The 20,389-nt window shown below is 52.7% G+C and overlaps 4 protein-coding genes and 2 pseudogenes across 4 annotated transcripts; 1 reads left to right on the top strand and 5 right to left on the bottom strand.

The window, feature by feature from the left end:
- Positions 1-703: 703 nt before the first annotated feature.
- On the bottom strand, positions 704-1,909 carry SAPIO_CDS5739 (Fatty acid hydroxylase; the record flags this gene model as incomplete). Its single annotated transcript, XM_016788003.1, has 2 exons — positions 704-1,158; positions 1,231-1,909. The coding sequence occupies 2 exons, from the start codon at positions 1,907-1,909 to the stop codon at positions 704-706; spliced, it is 1,134 nt and encodes a 377-aa protein (XP_016642319.1).
- A 3,030-nt stretch (positions 1,910-4,939) lies between these two features.
- SAPIO_CDS5738 (phosphoribosylaminoimidazole carboxylase) lies at positions 4,940-6,931 on the bottom strand (the record flags this gene model as incomplete). Its single annotated transcript, XM_016782892.1, has 3 exons — positions 4,940-5,146; positions 5,225-6,012; positions 6,085-6,931. The coding sequence occupies 3 exons, from the start codon at positions 6,929-6,931 to the stop codon at positions 4,940-4,942; spliced, it is 1,842 nt and encodes a 613-aa protein (XP_016642318.1).
- Positions 6,932-7,979: 1,048 nt separating this feature from the next.
- On the top strand, positions 7,980-8,756 carry SAPIO_CDS5737 (annotated as a pseudogene; the record flags this gene model as incomplete).
- A 741-nt stretch (positions 8,757-9,497) lies between these two features.
- On the bottom strand, positions 9,498-10,630 carry SAPIO_CDS5736 (uncharacterized protein; the record flags this gene model as incomplete). Its single annotated transcript, XM_016788002.1, has 2 exons — positions 9,498-10,057; positions 10,129-10,630. The coding sequence occupies 2 exons, from the start codon at positions 10,628-10,630 to the stop codon at positions 9,498-9,500; spliced, it is 1,062 nt and encodes a 353-aa protein (XP_016642317.1).
- Positions 10,631-14,495: 3,865 nt separating this feature from the next.
- SAPIO_CDS5735 (uncharacterized protein) lies at positions 14,496-15,194 on the bottom strand (the record flags this gene model as incomplete). The annotated part of the gene is made up of 2 exons (XM_016788001.1): positions 14,496-14,747; positions 14,853-15,194. 2 exons carry the CDS (start codon positions 15,192-15,194, stop codon positions 14,496-14,498), a joined length of 594 nt encoding a protein of 197 aa, XP_016642316.1.
- A 2,629-nt stretch (positions 15,195-17,823) lies between these two features.
- On the bottom strand, positions 17,824-19,674 carry SAPIO_CDS5734 (annotated as a pseudogene; the record flags this gene model as incomplete).
- Positions 19,675-20,389: the final 715 nt, after the last annotated feature.

The raw sequence follows: 20,389 nt of genomic DNA, 5'->3' as shown, positions 1-20,389 counted from the left end.
CCCTTTTTGAAGGGGGTGGCAGAAACGCTTGAGCAAAAGGTTATGAATGTAACAAAGAGCCACGACGTCCGGATGAAAAGGCCTGTCCATATCGTGGCTGAAAAAGAGGGTCGTATGATTGGACTCGGAGAGACCAAAAACGTCCAGAGAGAAGGGAAAAGATTAGAAAAACCATTCCGTAGAATGATTAAAGCGGATGTTGGAAAAGGGGTATGAGGTCTTGCTCCCAGACGAGATGTCCGAGAAAACAAGGACAAGAATGTAAAATGAACAAGAAACGGGAAACATCAAGGCCATCCCACATTTTCAGAGGCGCGTGACAAGAACGAGGGAGCCAGAGCTCCGGGGCCAACTCCCAACCACACAGGACAAGTGAAACACGAGAAAGATGTGGAAAAAAAAAAAATAAAGAGAAACGCCACGCCTGATCCCGTTCGCAATACATACAGAGACCCCCAACATCTTTCTCTACCTGCTCCTGCCGCCTTCTTCATTTCAGCCATGTCTTCATGGTGGATTCTCACTTCCCATACCTAATCCAGAAACCATCCTCATATTAAGGAGCAGGGAGAATGAACCCATTATAAATAGTATTCCAACCGAGAGATAAAACAGAAGAACGTAACGGAGAGGGGAGAAAAGCCGTTTCATTCACCAAGCATTAGAAATAGATAGAATAAATGTTCTCTTTGGTGGCGCTCGGTTACCTCGCTTTCCCTGCTGCGGTTCCGTTCGACTTTGTCGCCTTTCCGTTCGTTTGCTTTTCACGAAGGGCCGCCTCTGCCACCTTCTGGCGTTCCTTCTCGGCGCGATCACCGACGTACATGGTATTGAGTATTCGGTCCCAGAAAGTGAAGAAGGGCTGAGAGAAATTGGTCTTGATTCCCCAGGTCTGGTGATGGATGTCGTGGTACGCGGCGTTGTTGCTGGTAATGTGCTGCATGGGGTCCCAAGGGAGGGAGTATCCGCAATGATCATCGACGGTCTTGACGGTGGAGAAACTGAAGAAGAACATGCCTTGGCGCATGGTCATGCCCGTAAGTTTGTATGCCAGGCCAGCACCGACGGTATCGAGGAGGAAGCCCTCGAAGGGGTGATTGTAGAGGGCGCCGTAGGCATAGGGGACGTAGAGACGGTGGTGCCGCGAGTGGAAGGTGGCTTTGAGAGAGTGGTTCGTTAGTCGCAGTTCTCAATCGCAAGGAAACAGAGGGACCACCAATGATCACTTACCGTACATCCACTTGTTCGTGTGCATGATCCTGTGGAGGAAATACTGCCAAGTATCAAGGAACATGATGGCAAGGAAGAGCTGAATGCCGGGAATGGCGAGCCAGTAGATGGCCTTTGCCACCGTCAACTCCCAATTCGCAAACGCAGGAACAACAAGTCCGTCCGATCCGCCGAGCTCTGTCGTGAGGAAGGGGTAATAGCCACCCGCGAGAGCGCCGGCGATCAGAGGATGCGACGAAGCCATGTTCTTGGAGATGGAAGCGGCGTTGAGCCCGAGGACCCCAAGGAGGTGCGGAAGCGCCCGCTGGGCAAGGCGGACCCTCCTAGCCCAGACAGCAACGTCATACTTCTCCTTGCCGGTGAGCTGCGGCGGGTCGCTAAAGGATAGAAAAGCCCCGGTGGCCATCTGGATAATCTGCTGGAGAATGACATCGCGCGCCACTTCGTACCGCGTCGCGTGATTCCTCTGCACGATCTCTTCTGGGGTGTGCAGCCGGTACTGCGGCCAGATGTCGTAGATATCGACAATGTGGAAAAATATTGACACGATCCAGTACACAATGACGGGCAGGATCATGGAGAGCCAAAAGTCGGAGACGTAGGGGAGGAGGTCAGGCACCTCGGAGACGGTGTAGTCGGGGAGCGGCGGCAGCGTCATATCGATCGTGGCGTTCGCCATGGCTGCAGTGGCAGTCCCTTGGAAGCTATCATTAACCATGATGGAGTGGTTGTTAAGAGGGTTAAGATACGAGACGGCCAAAAAGAAGGTCTCTGAAAAATCAAACAAGCTTTTCGATCGCCGCCGTGAAAATATGCAGGAACTCCACTAAGATAGTGTGAAAGGGGCAGGCCCGAAATCGGATTTAACGGTTCGGATTGGGAGGACGAATTGGAGCAGGTCCTTCAATCGCGTCTTGGGTGGTGGGTGATATACAAAGACCAGGTCGTGGAGGAGAAACAGTCGATGGAGGGATGCTTCACTGTTTCCAGGACGGACGCGAGATCATCGACTTCCATAACACTGTCGATGTTGGCTGAAACTGCACCCACAAACAGATATAAAGAAAACTGAAAAAAGGAGCGTAGGGGGGTGGTGGCAAAGGTGGCACGGGGAAGTTGGATGGGGACAAGGTGTTGTGGTGTGATATCACTCCTCCAGAGATAATCTCTCAGCCGTTTTCAATTTCGCGATTCAAAGTTCTCTCCTTCTCTGTTCCGGTGCAGCCGGAACTTTGGTTGGGCAACGGCAGACTTGGATCGTTCCTGCCAAGACCCCAGTACAGAGAACGAGTTCGAACCCAAAAGCATCAATGATTCGAGTACTGAGGTACACTGCAGAGTACACTACACGACTGAGGTACACAGTGCATGAAGATAATGCTATGACATAATGGGACCAGGCTAGGCAGGGATTCGATAGTGATTTGGCACCTCATCTCGGTGTCCGATTCACTCTCACTATCACGAACCGCCCTCGCTGCCCGGAGGCATTTAGGTATCCGAAGCATTACACACTGTGGAGTGACGCGTGGGCTCGAGGAAATTTCTTGAGAACCGAAAAATCGTCTGAAGCTATGCGACTAGTGTACGATACACACGAAATATGGAGCAATAACGGAAATTAGACAGGCATCCTCGTGCTTACTCCTCTGGCCTCGGACTCTTAACTTTAACCCGAATAGAGTACGGAGGTGTTAGACGTTGCACGAGATCTGCGCCAGTTCCTCGCTTTCGCTCGCTTTCACTCGACTAACACGCACGCTTTGAGGCGGTCCAGATGGAAGGATCTTGGAAACGAACGATACCACCTACACCCGCTGTAATTTGGAGGGTCGCATCGGAGTGCCGTGCCTGAGAGACTGGTGAATTGGAGATCCCGCTGTGCCTGGTTGCCTCTAAATAGCGTAGTTTATTACGGCGAATGAGGATCAACATGTGATTAGTAATAATTTATTCCTTCATGTCAAGCACAAGCTGACGCCAAGTTAACTGATGAATTGATGACTCTTCTCCGAGATTGCAGTTAATACTCGGCTGCCAGTATAAACATTGTTCGACAACTGAATTTATGGTGGGCTTCTTGTCACAGAGAACCAATTCTGTGAAATTGTGGCTGAGGTCTGATGATCAATGAGCCCCGGCTGCATTTGAACCATCCAAGTCCACTGCATACCCTAGCTGCTTGTGGGCATGCCCCAGTTCTGAGCCTTACCATATTCTAAGTTAGCCCAGCAGACGTTGCGAGATGATTAGTTCACTCGAATCCCCTGCTGAGATCAAGGAAGCGCCGGAGATTAGCACCGAGCCTGTCGGATCGTAGTTGATCGAACCTACCCACTGGAAGTCCTCCAACAACAGCTTCACTTCGAAGATGGCCTAGTGGCCCAATGGCAAGGCGTTTGACTACGAATCAAGAGATTGCAGGTTCGATCCCTGCCTAGGTCAGAGAGGAACATCTTTTTTTTGTTACCCTTTCCTTAACTTTCTTGTTCCCCTTTTCCCCGTCTTATTTGCGTTTTATAAATATTTCCCTTTTTGTTCATCCCTTTCTTCTTCTTTCATATTATATGTGTGGCGGGAGATCGATACGCAGAGCTCCCTCCCAAATTGATGAACGAAGTGTTCGAGGATACTTCGTATTGGTCGACCCTTTACTACATCAATTGACGTGAAGTCAAGGCTCGAAGTGACCTCCGTCTACAATCCCAGGTTTGTCGAGGATGGGCCGCCGTTCCTTGGTCTCGTATTCCGGAGCCACAACAGAATTCCGGGTGTCTTTCCCTACTTCGTAAACAGGTTCTGGGAGCCGTCTATCAGTCAAGGAAATCCCAGTTCTAGCCGGCTTCGATTCGTCGGACTCCACGGTGGCGTAAGCCCTGGGATGTGCCCCCCTCTTTTACTTCGTACTCCGTCGTAAACTACTGTAAACTATGGGCACGTACGGGCAAGCCGCAATCTACTCAGTCCATGGATTGGTCTTAGGTCCCACCAACACTAGGTGGATCCTGGTCCTAGATACGGTAGATTGGGGCTCTCAGAATTTAGATCCTCTGTCTGCGCCACCGGGGGGAAAACAGTAGAATGGATCAATCCCTCATCGATGTCGAGATGGGTGGATTACGTGTTGTGAGAACCTCGTATTTGCTTTTTGCGGGTATCTTGTCTCTGTTGGCCATCGCCACCACACAGTGGGGAGAAAATGGATTCATCTCCTGAATCGAGATGACGCCCCCCTTTTTGAGGGGCTGTGGACAGTGCTGACGACACCGGTGAACCTCGGGATGAAGGGGATGGGGATGCGGTGAGAATAGGAGACCTGTTGAGCGTGGCTATGCTCAAGTCGAGTCCAACTTTTTTGCTTCCATCGACGCTGTTTGAGGCCGAACCCTGGAAGAGGCACCCGGCCATGGAATCATCCAAGACATCATAGACCCTGTGCACCTAGCGACGCAGGGTATCATGGTAGAATGTAGGGTTTTGCGGATACGATTAGGGGCGAACTACTTGCCCTGCTCCGCAAAAGAGCGGTTTTCGCTGACAGTTTTTGGACCAGTCTTTCCGGAGAGTTCGGGGCGTTAGAATCAGCATTTTTTTTGACCGCCATGAACACAATAGTCTAATTTTACCTAGCTGGAAACATATCAAAAAGAAACGCCTGCCACCACAACAGCCACCTCCCCTAGATACTCATCCCCGCCGATATCCGACCTCATTTCTTCGGCATGCCGGCAAGATACGCCTCGTAGCCAATATCCATCAGACGTGACGCTTTCCCATACACCTCAGTCTCCATCCTCTTCATATACGCCGTCATCTTGTCGAGGTATTCAGGATAGTGTGCGCCGAGGATCCGGATGGCGAGGAGGGCGGCGTTTGTAGAATTGTTGATGCCGACTGTCGCAACAGGGATTCCACGCTGTCGGAGGGGGTAGGATCAGAGAGTTAATACTGACGTCGTCCACTTCCGGTAAAGGGAGTTTAGGTGAAAACTTACAGGCATCTGAACAATGCTGTGAAGGCTGTCCACGCCGTCTAGATGGGTGGCCTTGACGGGGACACCAATCACCGGAAGGGGCGTATGTGACGCAGCCATTCCGGGAAGGTGAGCAGCGCCTCCGGCCGCGGCGATAATCACCTTGATGCCCCTCCCGGCCGCAGCCTCGGCGACATCGGCCATCAGCCTAGGCGTACGGTGAGCAGACGTGATGCGCACTTCGCAGGGGACTTCAAAGTCCCTAAGTATATCAAGACCGGCTTTGAGGACAGGCAAGTCCGAGTCGGAGCCCATCGTAACGAGAACTTGGGCGGTCTTAGAGACCACTACACGAGGCACGGTCGGCGCTGCAAGAGCATCCTGCTGTGGCCGTAGCTGTTCGCTGGCGGCACTGATGCGCTCGTCTCGTATGGTGTTAGCAAGAGATACGAACTCTTTGGAGCGTTTCTCGAGGTCGTCGATCGAACCCGTGCCTGTAAGGGTAATGTGGCCGATCTTGCGGCCCGGCTTCGACGCTTTGCCGTAGAGGTGAAGGTGGACATCCATGTCGTCATCGTAGGTCGTCTCAGAGAGCTTGACGAGGCGTTCGTAATCGTCAGGCTGGGCGCCACCTAGAATGTTCACCATGATAGCAGAGGAGACACGGGGTGTGAGCTTAAGGTGTTCGGGGATCATGTCGAGTATAGCGTAGAGCTGGGCTTTGTACTGGGACATTTGAGGCACAGCTTCAATTGTGTAGTGACCCGAATTGTGAGGTCTAGGTGCCACCTCGTTCACGACTAGGTTGCCTATTGGGGAAAAGCTGTTAGTTGAAGGGGTTCGTCCTGGTCAGAACGATAGTCAGATAATAAGTCTCATACCATCCGCAGTCACGAACATCTCCACAGCAAAGACGCCGCGTCCCCAGAGCGTTCCAACGACTCTGCAGGCCAGCTCTTGAGCCTGCTGGCATACTTTTTGTGACACGCCCCTTGGAGGCATGTAGACAGTGGTGCAGATGCTATCCTGGTGCACAGTCTCGACAGCAGGGTAAGGATATGTCCTCGAAGCACCCTTATCTTTGTCCTCGGTCCTGATCACCATGACGGCAATCTCCTTGGTAAACTTGACCATCTTCTCCGCGTAGAGGCCGTCCTTACCAAGAGCCTCAACCACATCCTCAAAGTCCTCAGCGTCGTCGACGACCACATTACCCCGCCCATCGTAGCTATTATTCCTAGACTTGACGATAAATGGAAATCCGAAACGCTCGCCGGCCTGCCTTAGGGAGCTCTCAATGTCGCCAGAATCTAGTTTGACCTGTCGCGCAACGGGGATCCCAGCCTTTTCAAAGTGCACCTTCTGCTCAAACTTGTCACTGATCATCTCGAGCGACATGGGCGCAGGATGAACGGGCACCTTCTTCACCGACGTCTTGCCGCTCTCGTCCGTCACGGTCACACCGGTAATATCTATCTCGGCTAGCGTCAGGGCGTCGACGTGCTCGATCTCGACGGAGAGGTAGTCGACGTGGCGGGCAAGCTCCTTGATCTTGTCGGGGTCCTTGAAGGAGCCGGTGATGTGTTTCGGGGAGGTGTTGATCTGCTTGGCGGGGGCGTCGGCGGCGTCGAGGATGGCGACTTCGATCCCGAGGGGACCTGCGGCTTCACAAAGCATGCGGCCGAGCTGGCCACCGCCTAGAAGGCCGATGACTGGTTTTGAAGTCATGTTGTGGAGTGGAGGGGTCGAGGATGAGAAAGATGACGATGGTGGGGTGAGGGGGGATATTGCAGGGCGAGGTCGAAGAATCGGCGGCTGAGGATCGGAGAGGCCAAGTCTCTCTCCTACTCTGTATCTTAAGTAAAATGAGGATATTGTAAAAAAAATCAATTGAGCCAGCTGCCCAAGCAATGATCGCAAACTAATTCTGAGTAAAGGTACATGTGAGGTTCGAAAATTCAATCGTTGAACCCCGCGGTTCGTGAACACGGCAGAATCTCCAGATTTGGCCAGAGCGGTGTGACCGATTGCGGCGGGCGGTGAGACACTTGAAGAGCTTACGGATGCCGGAAGGAGCAAGGATGTCAATAAAACGGTATTATTTCTGCTCTCAATGATGGACTTTGAGTACATATCCCTCGCCAAATCGGTGACCAAAACCGAAAAATACGCTCGGGAGATATTCGGCAAAATATTCTCAACAAATGATGAAGCCTGTCGTTTCTCGATGTGGTAGATAAAACGGTTTGGAGGTTACGGAGGCCTACCTCAGTACATCTCACGATTTTGGTTCCATCGCGAGTGCGTTGGCCCCAAGTACTCCGTACCTCGTACGGGAAAGGTGCCATCCAATTTGGAGATGCGAGCCAATTCATCCCCCAATTTCCGACCAGTCCTCGTCAACGCTTTAATTTACCTTGCCTGGAGTTGCAGATCACCCAGCCCTTTTTACCGATCATCTCAAACACGCAAAACCTCCGTTTTTGCCGTCTCCTGGAAAAATAATGTCCTCGAGGCGTAGATCTCCGCCAGCTTGGCTTTTCCTCCTACCATCCGGATCGCGAGGTTAAATGAAGAGCTTCGGGAAGAATGCGACAGATAAGGCACCTGCGAAAGAAAGAATATTCCCAAAACACTAGAGAAAGGCACAGTCCGGCGCTTATTCCCTCCCCCTTCGGTCTTTTGCGACCGACCCCATATAACCGCCCAAAGATATCTCCATTTAATACTGGCGCCTCGTTGGCGAAACATAGACACCAGAGCCGTATCCCCCGTCATGGGCGACGAGGAGGCTCCGCGCCCCACGTCGGCGCAAGTCTATCAATCCCCGGAATGGGAAACCGGTCGAAAGCGGAGCTCCCTCGTAAGCTGGCTTCGCACCAGCATGGGGCCTAAGCCTCTCCCCGCCGGCGCCGACGCATCGAAGGTCCCACCCCTGAAAGAGTCCATTCGCGAGTCTTCCATCGACGTCGGCACGACGGTCACCGTGGATACCGGGACCAGGACTGGGCCGTCGGCTGCGAGCAGGGTCCCGTTCTTAGATGCCTACTTCCCACCGGAGAAAAAGTATCTCGGACTCAGCCGCAACTACTTTTTCCTTTTCGTCTTGACACCGGCTCTCCTTATTCTTCTCATTATCCTACCCGTTGGATTGGGTGTTGGGCTTTCCGACCGCCATAGAGAGCAGAACCTACCGTTTCCGACGAGCGGCGAGGGGCCATGGGAAGGCGATCTAACTTTCTACGAACCCGGCATGGGTGCCTGCGGTTGGGTGAGCAAGAACAGCGAGATGATCGTTTCGGTGTCCCACACCCTGTGGGACTCAATGCAGGAGGGCGGGAATCCGAACACGAATCCCCTTTGTGGCAGGAAGATTCGGGTGCGGAGAGACTTTGTCGAGGAAGGGAAGGGGGAGAGGTCGGTGGATGTAGTGGTCGTGGATCGGTGCACCGGGTGTGCGCCAACGGACCTCGACATGTCCTTGACGGCATTTACGAAGTTGGCGAGGGAGGTGGATGGTCGAGTCCTGGCCAAATGGGCATGGGTTGATTAATTATCTTGAAGTAATTCATCAGGAATCATTCTTTTGGCGTCTGCATTCCGACTTTATGAGGTATTATATGAGATTTACTGTTGAGAGCATTTTGCAGCGGACATGTCAATTGAGCTTTGGTTTTGCTTTTATATACATTTTATTTTTTTAAATCGAGATTTACACACAGGGGCAGGAAGAGTATTCATCTCATCCCGCCTTGTCGACGAACCGAACACAAAAGGGGGAAGCATCTCTCCATTACAAACCGAGCGTAACAACATAAACGGGCAGGAGGATGAGCATGAAGAACGAAAACAGCAGTGGTATCGCAACCGGAAGTAGAACATGGAAGGAAAAGAAAATCGAAGCACCAGACCGAATAACCTGCAGTCCGCAACGCACGAAGGCATCGTCGCCGTATCCCCGACCCTGGCACCTACCAGACACAACGTTTTCCCTCAATACCTTTCCTCCTCAATTAAAATCAATAATACCACCAATTGGAGAGGAGGAATGTTGAAAATAGGGAGATCAATGGATAGGGAGAAGAAGAAGAAGAAGACGAAGAATAATAACAATAGGAGAAACAAAGGACATTATTAGCACCGCTGACGCACGCCGGGACCAGCCGCCAAACCTAGTTCGCCCAACCCAAAGGTATTGATCCGTTATGTATATCTCATACGTCGTGATTCGCTTAGGGGGTTTAACGAAAAAGAAAACAGAGGGAATATAAAGAATCGTTGGACGGGTCGGTTCTTACAGCGGCCAAGAAGCCTGCTTATCCGCGGTAACTCCTTCCTCGGACTGGACCTTGTGTGCTCTAAGCGGGTGAACCAGCGGCTCCGCCACGACAGGCTTTGGGTTCATCGGCCCTGTCGTCACTGCCGCCGCTATAGCCGCGGCGTTCACGGTCTCGCTACCCTCGGCAGTCCACAATCCCGCAGCCTGGAGTTTCGCAAGGTGTAGTGGCAAAGGCACGGCCAACTTGTCAGCCTGAGGTCCGTTGTACACCGTCGGCGCGGAGATGCTGGGCGTATGATCGGAAATGCCCTGCTCGGCGCGGGAGGAGTTCCCGGAAGAGGTCGATGGTCGAATGAAGGCCTTTATGGAGTTGATAGCTTTGGAATAAGAAGTGCCAGTGGTAGAGGCGGTCCTGATGGAGACGGAATCGGACCTCGTGAGGCCCTTCTCCATGTTATCGGCGTCGGGGGAGGTTGGGCGGAACTTGAGGGCGAGCCGGTTGACGGATTGAGGGAGGGTGCCTTTGCGCCATTTGTAGAAGAGGAAGATGATGCTGACGAGGAATGCAATACCCGCTTTGAAGTACTGTGTTAGTGGCTGGGCCACCGAAATTTGGGGGGGAAATGGAAAGGAAATATAAACCCACCGATAGACCCGAAGGCAATACCTCCAGTTGGCGTACTAGCGGTAGCGGCGCCACCAACCGTCGCCGAACCGTCCACCGTCACAACTTCTGGTGCAGCTTGCGTCGGGCTCCCTACACCATCAACGACCAAACCCAAAGAATTCTCCGGCTGCACCGAGACGGAAAAGTCTCCATCGACGAAGTCGCTCGCAATCGCCGGGGCCGGAGGGACGTTCGGCAAAGCGACGGGGACGGGCAGCTCCGTCGCGGCAGGCGGGTTCAAGGCAGTGAGGGTGACTTGGGGCTCTGGAGACGGAGCAGCGGCGGCGGGGGTTTCGGCGGGCGCGGGGGGTTGGAAGAAGCCGGAGGTGAGAGGTATGGCGGCGGCAGGGTTCGTGGGCGGAGGAGGAGGGACGATGAGATTGGAGGGGACGCTGCCGGGGATGAATGGGCTTGGAGGGCTGAAGGGGTTGAAAGGGCCGGGAAGTTGGCGCGGCCGCCTCCTCATTTCCAAGTTGGACATTGTTTGTCGTTGTGCTTTTGGGTTTCGAGTCCTACGTTTTCTTGGAGTTAGTTGATATACTTCACATTCTGGTTAAGACTGTTCGTTCTTCACGGAGAACTCACCAGAAGAGGGAATGAAGTAAAAACTAGAGTAGAAAGAGAAAATCAAAACCAAAAAATCAAACACACATATCTGGCCAGCAGGATTTGTAGAAGAGAACGACACGCTGAACGAGATTCCAAAAGAGAGAAAAGTTGGCTGAAAAATTGGAAACTAAACGAGAGAAAAGAAAGAAGAAAGAAAAGAAGGGGGAATGGACGGGCGGGTAGAGGCTTGATCAAAGGGAAAGAAAAGAAAGTAGAGAAGTTCAAAACCCGGTCAAGTGTTGGAGGTAGGTTGGGGTGGGTCAAGGATATATTGAGTAACCCGACGGATGGCAACGGGAAGAAGGAAACAGCAGAGTGCCGAGCAGATGTGGGTTGGAGAAGAGGATTAGGTAGATCGAGAGGGAGTTGTCCGAGAGAGCCAGTCACAAAGAGAGAGAGAGGTAGATGATGTCAATGAAACGGGGACTGGCAGATGCTGGGGCGTGCATGCATCCCGGGAGTCCAAGGAGCCGGGGCCGGGACGTAGAACGTCGTACATCAAAATGGAGTACATGAAGGAGGGGTGGAGGGCGTGTGCAGATTGTCCTACGAAGGGCTAACTCTAATTTTGATTTTTCATCTTCCTGCCCGGTCAAGAGCTTGCAGATTCTGCTTTCTACGAAGTAGTGTACGTGGTGTGGTTGTGTGGTGAGGCGGTGTGTCTGTGAGTTTCTGCTCGCGGTGGGCAATGGTGGTGGTGGTGGTGGTGGTGGTGGTGGTAGGACGTTGACGTTTCATGTTGCCCAGGCCTGAGAGCCAGACAGGCGCAAGAGGCCAGAATTAGATCTGAATGCTAAGAAAACTGAAACGTGGTGGGTGAATAGCCCAATAGAGCCGCGCCAGACGAGGCTGTTTTCTCGAATTATGCCAGGCATCAAGATGGGACGAAGTTCTACGACGACATTGGCTGGAGAGGCAGAGATTGGCGCTGGATGGGCTTCGGCATCAGTCTCGAAGGTGTATTTAACCGGCCTTGCGAGGACGAGATGACCGGCCGATCAAGGTCCTGGAGATCGCTAGATGATCTCTTCCGGGGGATTGCCGAAGAGGGCTACGTTGTATAGTGCAAGAGAGTGGAAGGGCAAGGTGGAGCACGAAGTGGGAGGGTCCTTTGCGATGACGACAGACCAGGACAGGGGTCGAGAAGGGAACGGGGAACTGTAGGAAGGGAAGGTGTTCACTTGGCTGGCCAGGTAGGGAAAAAGCTCAAGTGGTCATGATTGGTGAGTAGGCGGGGAGCACGGCGCATGGAGCAACGGTTGGAACGGCGCGCATCAAGAGCATTGAACTGGCCAAGCCTGACGACCCCAGAAATCTACATTTAGAACGAGAAGACCGAACGACAAGGGCATCAATGGCACCTCTTGGGAGAGGAGGGGCCAGAGAGCGGCAGTGGCACACCCTCAAGCCGAACTGTGATCGGTCGTGGCCTGGCCTGGCCTGGCCTAGCCAACGAGCGACGAGCAACACAGCCAATGAACCAAGCTAAATGGCATCTGGGTTTTCCATTTTGGGACGTCGACCTTGTCCAGTCCTCCTCAACTCAGTCCATCCCAGTCGGGTGTATCGGCGTCCGTGCTGAGGTGCCGAATCTGACACACACGGCGTCTCGGATTTCAAAGACACACAGGCCCTCCACGCGCTTCGTCTAACTGGCTAAATGGGATTGCATCAGGTACGGTCAATCTCTGTCTGGTACAAGTCTGCAAGTTCAGGTGAGCGAGTCGCGTGCCAGTGCCTGTGGTAGTGTGAAGTGACGGAAAATATAGAAAACCCATCCCCATATTGATCGCCCATGAAGCACTTCTCAGGCTTTGCCGCTTCCCTTCCGTGGAGGTGGGGATGACGATGGAATTCTTCTAGCGCTTCAATTGCGCTTCTTGGCCTCGCTTCTTCCCTCTGCCGAACCCGCCTCCGCAATGCCATGTCCCATCCTTCTCCGCCCTGTGCCTCTCTTGGTTGCCCAAATCCTCTCTTCTTCTTCTTCTGCCCTTGTATCCCGCATCCCGCTTCTGGCGCTGCCCGTGACACAGGGCCGAGAAATAAGGTTCACGGATTTACTTTCTTCACCCGTTTCGACGGCACAAAGAGTTCTAACCAGGAAACGAGCCCGGCGCATTGTTAGCTACATGTATTTCTCCCCGAGGGCCGCGAGACTCACCCGATCAATTTGAGAATGAGAACCTAGAAATTTGAATCAGTGAAACAATTTTCGAGTCTTTCGTTTCTTCAACCTCAATACCTGTAGTATTCCGGCAGCCCAAGGATCACCGGACCGGAGAACACCGACCACGCAGAGCACACTTCAAACTCACACCCACCACGTGTCCATGATGGTTGTTCGGTGCCTCCGGTTGATCGCTGCGTGCCCTTGTAATGTAATCAGCAGTCAGTGTTCATCCCAACAAGTAACGGATCCATCGATCTCCTGGCTGGAGCGATTGTGTGAATGCTACTCTCCACAATAGACGAGCAAGGTCGCCATCCGCACCCGAAACCAAACTTGGCATACACATCATGATTCTCTTTCCCCATCCTCCCCATCTCCTGCGTGTTTTTTTTCTTTTTTCTTTTTTGGTTGTTCCATTGCCTCAGTCGAATTCTTCCGCATGAAGTGGCGAGAAGTATGTCCCAAGTCCCAAGCCGTGATGCCGCCCCCCGCGACCACATTTGAGCGCATCTTGGGTTTGTTTTCCCAAACATGCGACGGCGAAAAGGATTTGCATCCTCACGGACACCCGGTTCGTAGTCGAGATGAGACGGATTCAGATCGCCGCCCAGGGACAGCACGCCACGAAACGGATTTGACCATGTAAAGATGGCCATCCATCAATAAGAAAATTTGGGTCAACCTTGTTGTCCTCGTCCGGCCTCTTTGGATTCCGTCCCATATTCTCCCTCTTCGAATATGATTGAGGACGATTTTCAAGTCAGATACGCGCGCATGAGGGATAGCCGATGTAAGAATCCCCAACCGTATACCAAGGTATAGAATGTTCCATTTCCCCGGTGCGTCGTTCAGAAGGGAGGACAAAAAAAAAAAGTCTGGTTCTGTTTAAGCGGCAAAATACAAAGTGTTTTGAGTGCAGTGTATTCTTGTTCGCGACTCGCTCGCCGTCTCACCACGGACGAGCGACATGCTTGCTCCTGACGTCAACGTCGACCTTTCCATCATTAGCTTCTGTCAAATTCCGGGTCTTGTCTTTCCCTCATCGGGCGAAGGATGGCGCGACACTCGTCGACTACGCCCTGCCCCTCGGCAACATGTGGGTCTTGAGCCGCGAGATGAGCGCAGATGACCTCAAGTGTTCCTGGTTGGGGCAGCGCTTTGGCGTTTTGCTTTCCCCGGAGAGCGTCGATGCTAACGTTTTGATGCGGGCTTTGTTAGAAGAGAGTGATCCCTCTCCAGGTACACGCCCGAAGGCTTCCGGGAGAGCGGCATGATGGCGTGAATCTCGCTCTTTCCCCGCAATGACTGGCACGAATTCTCAGATGATAGGTGATGAAGGAGATGTGCAAGTAAATCGTAGTTTCTTTGTACTCGTATCCTAAGGATACAGCTAGGGTATTTGATTCGTATAGCGCGCCCGGTTAACTCATTAACAAAAATGGAACCTGTATTACCATGTCCTGTCCTTGAACCCGTTTCCCAAAGTCAATCGAATCCATCATTCTGAGCCACCTAGATTTTACACTCCACCTCCCATCACTCTTCTTCTTCTTCAGAAGAAAGGGCTTTACTGGCCGGGGTAAGCCATGCCCTGCTGGGTCTGGTACTGCTCCTTCACACCACCCTCGGCAAGGAGGGCCTCCTGGTGGGCAGCCTCCTTATCCTGCTGGATGAGGGAGCAGCAGCCACAGCAGCAGGAGATGAGGATATCGCTGATGCAGTTGCCTTCGAGGTGGTACTTGGCGCGAACGTCGGCGCGCTGCATGGCGAGGGGAATGAGGGAGAGACCGACGCAAGAGGAGCCGACGAGGAGAAGGCACTAAAATTTCCAGGTTAGTTCATGCGTAGTTAATCAACAAATATCTTTTTCTTATTTTTATCCGGCGCGAGTAATTGGCGTGGGAATAATCTGAATAAGACATACGGTGGTATTGATAGGCTCGTATCCCTCAAGGTTGGCGTTCTTCCTCATACGGTGATGCGTCTTTCCGAAGGTAACGCAAGGCAGGCAGCAGGTAATGAGGCAGGAATCAATAGGGTTGAAGCAGTCGAAGAGACCGGCGAACCAGGACTTAGAGCCCTCAGGAGACTTGGAGTTGATGACCTCGGCGGGCTTGGCGAGGAAGTCGTTGAGGCGGTTCTTCCAGTCCTCGACGTCACGGTTGTCGATGGGGCCGGGCTTCGCGGCGCCGGGAGCGGGGGCGGCAGCTGGTGGGGCGGGAGCGCCGGCCTGGGCTTGGATAGTGGTCTCGACTGGGGCGGCCATTATTACGGTATTGTAGTATAGAAGAAAAGAAAACAAATGAACAAAGGGGTATCAATAAGAGAAAGAGAGTGAAAGAAAGAAGGGTTGTCTATTAGAGACCTAGTTTGTTTGGTGAAAGGAGTGACGGCGAAAAGGATGGATGAAGAAGAACAGAAAGGGAAATCATGAACAAGAGGATTGGGCTGGTCCATAATATACTTGGTTTCGAGGTTTGCCCTCCTCAAAAGTTTGCACTTCCCTCGCCGCTTCTCGTCGCCGAACTCCCCGTCGCGCATGCTTACCCGTCTGCTTTGGTTCCGCAATCTGGAATATCCACACGTCCACCCATCCACACAACCGCCCCCTTCCTCTTCTCGGCCTAGAACATGCTTGCTCCACTTCCAAGAGGGAGATCTAGTCCCCGAGTCCTGAACGTTGAGCATGACACGAGGAAGATGATTTCGAGAGACATGTCACCACCATCATTTCAGACCTTGCCCTTCCGGGATCCCCTGCTAAGGGGATCCATATCGGACGAATGAATGTCTCCACGGCTTTCAAGCGCCAGGCTGTGAACTGCAGCCATCCATCCCTCCTGGGGAACCCTGGTCGTGTTCTCGTCCGACCATTCACATCTTTGCTGTGACCCCATGGTTTGGACCAATTTCAATGCCGCTTGTTATCGGGTTCCAGTGGGAAGTTGTTTACAAAAAGTAATGCCAGGACGGATCTAACCTAGCTCATAAAAGTTATACGCCTACCCGATCGAGCTCGATCATGCGTGCTAAGAATGCAATCGTGAGGCGTGATTGATCCTGGTTAGGTCTAGAGAGAGGGAAGTAGCCCTTGATAACGGAAACCAATCTGCTGATGATCATATCCTTTCCCGAGTCTCCTCACCGTTCTGGATTTCCATGAAAGGTTAGGTTCGCAAGCTAGGTTAGGCATCAGCCACAGTCTCCTCTCATTTAGTACTTCGTATGAAGGAAGGCGTCGAGAGCCTTAGCGTCTGGCCAGGTTCAGCCCTTCCTTGGCGTCATGGTGACAGGGGTACCACGCGTTGGACGGACTCACATCGACTACTTCGAACGAGGGAACCTGTGCGAGATAGGCGACTCTTGAGTGAAGAGAGATGGTTTTGCGGTCGGACTGAGACGATGATGATTCGTCGGTGGTCTCATGCAGCTAGGGAGGGTCCTGAATCACATGTTTGGAGCGGACATGCTCGGTCGTGTATGCATACGGAGGTATTATCTGATAGGTTTCCCGAAATCGCGAGGGCCAAAGACTGTTCGTTCAGTTCAGAGAGGGATGTTGTTTCTTTTCCGCACAAGACGCTAAGGGGAGGTGGGGACCGGAAAAGTTTCTTTCGTCTTACTCTTCATGGCTCGCCGTGGCTTGCTTCGAGGCTCGAGCCATGAGTCCATGTTCCATGTCGCCAATCTTGACCTTGTTGGACCGTATCATCCTTGCATGGTCCTTGATTACTCAAACTAATTTTAGGGACTAATTTCAATTAGCTTCAGCCCTGGGAGCACATGCAGGGTTGTGATGCACTGGCCCTGTCTGTAATCTAACACAACCACGCTCGGTTGTGGTCGTGCAGACGCACCGTTTCACGGTTGGCTGCTTCCTCTTTCTTTGGCATCAGGTGAGATTGATTGGATTGGGCACCTGGAGGGACTCTTCATCTTCGCTTGTGCTTCTGGGACAGTGAGAGAATTCCCCTCTCCTCTCCCGGGTCTTCTCTTGTGATTTGTTCTTCCTGGTAGCCTTACGGCTGAACAGTCTGATTTTAAAGCTGCCCTGGGGATTCGATAGTGAACGGAAGTTGCACATGGCTGCCCGGAGGAAAATGCTCGGAGCCGATGCTAGTGAGGAGAGAGCAGAAGCTTCCTTGGCACTGGACAATTTGCCTGGGATCCAAGTCCTACCCACTCAAGTGGCAGTGTCGCAGCGTAGGGCGTATGTTCGGCATTTGACGGGTTTGACGGGTAACCGAGGATCAACTACTTCAAACGAAGGTGCTGGGGCCTTCAGAGTGAAAGCTTGAGTCACGTTCAGGGAATGGAAAACGGTTGAACTTGGTCTGGGACGAGAAGGCAACCGATCATTCAAATGCGAAGTAGATATTCGTTGGGAAGGTTTTTTTTTTTTTTTTTTTTTTTTTTTTTTTTCTTCTTCACCTGGAAACCAAAACCCTTGAATACTCGGCTACCCTCGAGGAAACGGAGCTGGTAATCTCGGATCATGGAAAGAAGCAAACAGGAATCTCCATCATAGTGACGCGTGAGCGACGTTGTGGGGAAGTCTCGCCATGGAGGCCGTCTCCTTTATAATTCTCTTTGAGGTGAACTGTGCGGGTGATACTCTCCAGTGCATTTGAGCAAATACAATTGCAAATCTTGCATGACCGGTAGAATTGCGCTCCGATCGCACTATTTCGGGCGGGCTGTACTGGTTGGATCCTCCCGAGCTGACGGGGCGGGATGGGTCTGTCTGCGCATCAATCGGGGAGACCTTTCCGAGATTTGAATAACATCTCGTCACCCTTGTCGGTTCGTTGATTGGCACGCACGCTTACATGCTAAAATTAAGATTTATACATTATCCCAAGAGGTGGATATTTTTCTCGTCCATGGTGATGAGTCTAATCCCCCGCTGCTGCCGATCTCACCAGTGCCCAGCACTTGCGCATCCCGGTGCCCATCGACTCTTCGTCAATCTCCTCTTCTTCCGCCCATCGCCATTGACCCGATTCGCATGACTTATCAACTAGGTCATCGCCAGAAAATGAGATCGTAAATATCTGAACATGCATGGTCAACTTGAGATGGGAGAACAGCCACGGTACGCTGCCGAGTTCACCTCCGTGCTTGAGAACGACGTTTGGTCCTAGGCCGCCGTGACCGACCTCCTGTAGCTCTCTCACGAACTTGATCGCGGCCGTCTTCCGAGTCGAGGATTTGCTGGCGGATGCCTCTGAGAGGGCGCCGCTGGGTAGTTCCCAGAGCCGAGCCAGGAGTCCTTTTTCAGGACGGCGCCGGATGAGGTATCTGCCATCAGGATGTCGAAGGGCACAGACGACGGTCTGCTCCTCTCGGACCGTTTTCTTGACTATTTTCAGAGGGAATCTACGCGCGTACTCGACGGCGACAGAGAGAGGAGCCTCGCCGGAAGGATTCGTATCGATTCCCTCACCGGCTGATTTCGTGGCCCGCTTAATTCTCGTGTCCTTAGATCCGTTCTTTTTGGCGGCGGGAATGAAGGTGTCTTCTTCATTAAATGCCTCGTCGAATGGCTCGCACAAGGCGCATAAATCCTCTATATCCACTGGCTCATTCTTGATCTCCTCACTCCGCGCCATCCCTTCTTGGAATGCGAGGCACGTAGAACTGATTGGACAAGAGGCGCAATTTGGCTTCGGCGCACAAATGGTGCTGCCGAGCTCCATGAGCGCCTGACCCCAGCGCCCTGGAGCGTCGCTCAGAATCTCCTTGTCTGTCGTCATGCGCACGTCTTCCGCCACGGCCTTGACAAGAGCGTCGGCCGCACCCCACATGACATCGATGATAGTCTTGTCAGATTTGACGTTACCGTATATACCGAGCTGTCGGCTGAGAACCCGAAGGACGTTGCCATCTACCATGGGCACTGCGTGACCGAACACAATGGACGAGATGGCACCGGCAGTATACCTCCCTACACCTGGGACGCTTGCCTCTAATTCCTTCGCATCGGCAGATAGGAGTCCCTTCATTTTGGGGTCCCTAACAACCAGAACTGCCGCTTCATGTATCCGCCTTGCGCGACTGTAGTACCCCAACCCTCTCCAGGCGAGGAGCACGTCGTCGACGCTAGCATCCGCGAGGTCGTGTATCGTCGGCCATTTCGCCATCCACCTATTCCAATAATCGATAACCACAGATACTCGCGTTTGCTGAAGCATAATCTCGCTGATCCAAACCTCGTAGGCCCTCCGTTCGAGCGCGTCGCGGAGCGCGCCAGCGTCGGTGCTCGCACGAGGGTTAATCCACTCTTTGCGCCATGGCATGTTGCGCGTCGTGCTCACTGAGTCGAACCATTGGAGCAGCGAATCTCGACCGGCTCTGCCTTTCGTATCATTTCGGAGTAGCTGTGGTCGGTGGTATTCGATCGTGTGGAGTCTACCGCTGGTGGAGACGGGAAGAACCTCCGAAGTTGAAGAGCGATCGAAGAGTATTTCAGAAATTTTCGTGTCTCGTTTGGGGTCTGACGACGCGATTTTTCTTCTCTTGATAGGTTGCGGGGTCTCTTCGTGTTCGTCACCGCTTTGCGCACGACGGCGTTTGTTGCTCGAGGTTACCTGTTGGACTGGTCGACGCGTCGTCGCGCTCTGGGGTCCTTTCGACGGCGTTTTATGGGAAAAAGAGGGCACGGATACATCTGGGTCGGCTTCGGATGCCTGCGCAGAGATTCTGGTAGCTGCAAGCCGGGCGGCCTGCCTCCGGCCTGGGCGCATGGTTCGGTAAATCGTTGAGGTTGGTGATAGTTCCTTAGGTTGTTGTGAAGGTATCCGTTGATGTGGTTAACCAGCAGGTATCATTGAGGTCTTAGTCAGCACAGCTGGATGCTTTTGCAGAATCGTGATCCAGGTTTCGGAATGCACGATGCGGGTCATCCTCGAGGCATCAATATCGATGATCAAATCTAGTCCAGAAGTTCAGAATTTGCCGTGTCGTATTATCTTCATCCCGATTCCTAATTTAAATGAAGCGTGCCTATTCGGTGCTGCATGCCTATTTGCACGGGTCTCGACTTCATCATGCGTGCCAACGATGGCTCTCCTGTTCTCGACCGGGGGATTGTTAATTCCAGGGCGATCAGAATGCGCGAAGATATCACGGCCCGTGGGTCGGGCGGGAATGTCTTTCATTCGCATGTTTCTTACATGAGGAGCCATTTTCAGATCATGATGGATTGATCCGTTGTCCAGCTGCGGCAGGGGCGGGGCGGGCGGGGGTGGCAGGCATCCATTCGGAGCCTTGTAAGGCGACAGCGGCATCATCGTCAGATTTGGATTATCTGCGATGTGGCTGGGGAAAATACGAGAGGAATGGGTGAAATCGATCAACGGATGGTCTGATAGGCTGTTTGCTGCATCCTAGTGCTTCGAATGCGCGCATTATCTTGCCGAATCGGTGGGTTCTGTTACATCCATGTCAGCACACCACATC

This window comes from Scedosporium apiospermum, assembly GCF_000732125.1.
Source record: "Scedosporium apiospermum strain IHEM 14462 chromosome Unknown SEQ_SAPIO_0099, whole genome shotgun sequence".
Lineage (NCBI taxonomy): Eukaryota > Fungi > Ascomycota > Sordariomycetes > Microascales > Microascaceae > Scedosporium > Scedosporium apiospermum.
Note: the sequence above shows the minus strand (reverse complement) of the source record. Positions and strands in the feature narration are given on the sequence as shown.